The sequence below is a fragment of the Nicotiana attenuata genome, unplaced genomic scaffold, assembly GCF_001879085.1.
Source record: "Nicotiana attenuata strain UT unplaced genomic scaffold, NIATTr2, whole genome shotgun sequence".
Lineage (NCBI taxonomy): Eukaryota > Viridiplantae > Streptophyta > Magnoliopsida > Solanales > Solanaceae > Nicotiana > Nicotiana attenuata.
Genome location: NW_017671907.1, coordinates 27,336 through 31,722, shown reverse-complemented (window position 1 = coordinate 31,722; position 4,387 = coordinate 27,336). Strand labels below are relative to the sequence as shown.

Sequence of the window (4,387 nt, the reverse complement as noted above, 5' to 3'; positions counted from 1 at the left end):
TGCATTTTGAAAGAAAAGGTTGAGGATACGGGCTTCCTTCTTCATATTAGTCTGTGACCACAGCCTCGAAAGCCTGAAGACTATATGTTCGCTACCTTCCCTAGCTTCAAGACATGGGACTGATGGGTCCCGATAAATTGATTGCTCGTCCTCTCCGTGGACCACGATCTCGTGATCTTCATATTCCAAACTTCACCGTTTGGTGGAGAGTGGAAGGTACGGCCCCTGCCGAGTGAATCTAAGGCCTTCCCAAGAGGAAATTATAAGAAGTGTCCATGTCCAGGACCTGAAATGTCACCTCGAAATCAAGACCAATAGTCAAAATCAAGTCGATCTCGTCTATGGTGTCTCTCTTGATACCATAAAAGCCACGCACACAGACATTGTTAGGCCTTATTCTCTCAGTCCCGATCTCCATTCTTTGCGAAGTTGAGAGAGGGCAGATATCAACTCCGGACCCGCCATCCAGCATGACTCTTTTCACATAGTACCCCTCACATTTTACTATCAAATGAAGGGATCTGTTGTGACTGGCCCCTTCCGGGGGCAAATCATTCTTACTAAAGGAGATCTGGTTGATTGCGAAGAATCTTTCTGCCATCCTTTCCAGTTGTTCAACGATGGTTTCAATCGGAACGTAAGCTTCATTGAGGGTATTTATCAACACTTTTGGATGCTCGGTTGAGCTCAACAGTAGGGACAGGAGTGAGACCTGTGAAGGAGATTTCCCGAGATGGTCTATAACCTCGTAGTCTGCAGTTTTCATTTTACAGAAGAATTCTTCGGCCTCCTCAGCACTGACGGGCTTCTTGAGTGCGAAACACTTCTTCTTGGCTTTGTTCAAATCCTCATGGTTAAGGTATTTCTCAGCTAGGTTAGTTTCATTTGCTTCCCCTAGGATGGCTTTTCCCTTGTATGTCACTGCCGCCTTGTTGTAACTCCATGGGACAGCAGTGGGGTCTGTCATGGGCTTCTGCGGTGCGCAGCCAATAACCACGGGCTCATTCAACCTTGGTAAAATTACTGGCCCCCGTACCACATAGGTCCCTTTAGGCATGTACATCTTAGGTCCCTTGTTCAGCTCGAATCTTCTTGGAGGGCTCAATGTCATTTGTTCTTTCCTGTGACCCCGGGGAACATAAAGAATGGCATAGTTTGGGGGTACTGCCCCAGTTTTGGTTTCCATTGTATTTTCTGCACTTTGACGGGTGGGTTTACTCTTATTCTCCCCATTGTCTTGCTTTGGAGCAGCCTTTGGTTTCTTTTCGACATTAGCGATGGCAATGAAAGTTTTCAAGGCGGGATCAAACTCCTTATCTTCGCAAATAATCCCAATAACGGGCCCATTGTTGTAAGCCGATAATAGGTTGTTGGTCACATTAGGAATTTCTTCATCCTTCAGCACTATCTATTTTTGCTCTATGAGATTTTCCACCGCCCTTTTCAGAGCCCAACAGTCTTCAGTGTCATCTCCTTCCAACCCAGAATGATAGGCACATCGGGTACAAGCTCGGTAGGAAGGTTATTCTGGATTTTGTCTGTTCGGGGGTACGGGTTGTAGCAAACCTATTTGTACAAGTTTAGGGAAAAGGCTAGAGTATGGTTCACCAATATGCATGAATTTTGTTCTTTTGGGTGGTTCCTGAGCACGGGCATTGTAAGGGAAATTATTCTGTGGAGGTCGGGGATTATACTGAGCTTGGTAGGGAGGGTTATTTCTAGGAGGTGGAGCTCTGTTTTGGTTAAACTGTTGTTGTGGCCTAGTGCATGGCTGGGCGTTCATCACTGCGTACGGTTGGGGGGCCATAGCATAAGCCACATCCTGGTGGGGATAATAATGCTGTGGGGTACGTGGAGAGAAATAACTTCTGGGTGGACGGGGGTTTCTTGGACCTGAAGCCGCCATTGCCACTTCTTCCTTTTTCTTTCTGTTCGCAACACCTCCAGACCCGCTTTGAATTTCTTGGGATGTAGCTCTTATGGTAGACTGGCTCAATGTGCGCCCTGTTTTCAGACCGTTCTCGACCATTTCACCAATCTTGATGGCCTCAGCAAACGGTTTCCCCATTGCAGACATCATATTCTGAAAGTAGTCAACCTCCTGGGCTTGTAGAAAAACACTCACCATTTCTGTTTCATCCATCGGGGGCTCGACCCTGGCTGCTTGTTTGCGCTATTTAACAACATATTCCCGGAAACTATCCGATGACTTCTTCTTGAGATTCGATAGAGAATTCTTGTCGGGAGCTATGTCTATATTATACTAAAACTGCCTGACAAAATTCCGAGCTAGATCATCCCAAAAGGTCCAACTGGATATATCCTGATCCATGTACCACCCGGATGCAATGCCCAATAGACTTTCTCCAAGATAAGCCATGAGAAGCTCCTCTTTTCCTCCTGCCCCTCTCAGTTGATTGCAGTACCTATTGAGGTGGGCTATAGGATCCCCACGCCCATTGTACTTTTCGAACTTAGGAGTTTTAAAGCCCAAGGGTAGGTAGAAATGTGGGAACATACACAAATCAGCACAGGATATACTATTTTGACCACTTAAGCCTTGTATATTTTTAAGGCTCTGTTCCATGCTCCTCATTTTCGAAGTGATTTATTCCTTCTCGGGGTTCTTTGTAGCTTTATCCTGTCCCACCGTAAACTCATACCGGGGCTGTTGGGGGTAGGAATTGGTAGTGAAATGGGCCATTTCTGGTGGAAAAGATGGTACTTGAAAAGTGAAAGATGATGGATCAAAGTTTGGACTGGGCAAAGTGGGTTGTGCCGTGGTAGAGGAGGGTGGTGCAGTGAATATGTTGGAGGCCACACCCAAAATTAATACGTGGGGGCGAACCTCACAAGGTGTTCCGGCAAAATGAGCTGAAATGGTAGGATATGCAAGAGGAGTGTTTGGGTGATTTATTGGGACGTTGGAAGTTCCACTTGCCCTAGGAAGTAGCTCAGGGAAACCAGGTATCGTACTTGGTGGCTCTCTACCACTGGACCGGGCGTCCCACATTTCCAACATGAGGAGACGCAAAACCCTGTTTTCCTCAGCAGCTGCTGACTCTGATGTTGGGACGGCCGAGATCGGGCTATCCTCTGGGATAGGAACTATTGGCAGATGACCCTCTAACGATATTTCAATGCTTCCCTTTGATATTGTGAAGTAAGGATGTGAAACTAGATTACCACAAAACCAACCACCTTAATACAAAACCTGACTTAATAACAAACACAACAAACTAGTTAGTTTGAGATAATTAACACATAGGAAATCGCACGTTGGGGTGTGATGCACCTATAAATTTAAATGTGTTTCTACATTTTTTGCAATGGTTGTGTGTTTCATCCCGGCTTTTGTTTATCTCCCCAAACCTCTCCTTTCTTTTGGCTATTTTCATCTTTTGCTCTCTTTTGCATTTTGTCGTCATTTTCCCCCCTTACTCTTGTCTTTCTCTTTTTTTCTTGTTTTGTCTCTTTTTTCTAGTTTTCTTTCTTTTCCTTTTATTCGAATTATTTAAAAATCATAACCAGATCTTATTAGGATTGCCTACATATCACGACACCGTATGAATCAAATCATCACGTAGTTCAAGGAATAAATGCGAAAAATAAAGAAATAATTTTTGGGTTTTCTAAATTTTCATTAATAAAAACTTCTACTTTTCTCTGTTACAAAAGACTCCATCCTACTTTTCTAGGAATTTAAAAACTAAAAACAGACTCAAAACAGACTTTAAAACTAGAAACTGAAATACAGACTCAAAACAAAAATCAAGAGTACATAAGTACTTCTAAAGTTGATCCAGGGGCCCGCGGGACATCAGTCGGTCTCGCTACAGGCTTGTGTGCAAGGTCTCCTTGAAGATGATCCATGTCATTCATGATTTGTCAAACAAAGGTCATCACTGCGGAGAAAAAAGGTGGTTTGAGTCATGTCGTCACATTCATGGCACTTTGTGACAATGTAGTCAGCAACTGCTCTAATTCTTTCCCAGATGATACCCTTTTCTTGGAGCAAACGCTTGATTTGTAGAGACCTTGCTTCTACCACTCGGGCATCATGATGGTTCTGACCCTGCAACTCTTGTATATCTTCCTCTAGCTGGGACATTAATGCACAACAATGTTCCCTTTCCGCCTTAAAGTTCCTAGCTTGTTTGGCCATCTCATTTTCGAGGGAAGTTAGCCTTTCCTTCAAGTTTGTGACTGTTCCCTCATATTTCCTTTTCAATTACCGTACAAACTCTGCCCGTCCCTCGGTGGACTTTGTCAACTGTGCCCGGGCTCTTGCCAGGTTGCCCTCGGATTTTTCCAAGTCATCCTTGTACTTAGATATTTTCCTTCTAAGACCAGTTATGAGTCTTTCATCCGCTCGACTCCTTTCCTG

At 44.3% G+C, this 4,387-nt stretch overlaps 1 protein-coding gene across 1 annotated transcript; it reads right to left on the bottom strand.

The window, feature by feature from the left end:
* Window positions 1-238: 238 nt before the first annotated feature.
* On the bottom strand, window positions 239-2,128 carry LOC109210835. Its single transcript, XM_019374307.1, has 2 exons — window positions 1,567-2,128; window positions 239-1,317 (listed from the first exon to the last, which is right to left on the bottom strand). The coding sequence occupies exons 1-2, from the start codon at window positions 2,126-2,128 to the stop codon at window positions 239-241; spliced, it is 1,641 nt and encodes a 546-aa protein (XP_019229852.1).
* Between the last annotated feature and the right edge of the window lie 2,259 nt (window positions 2,129-4,387).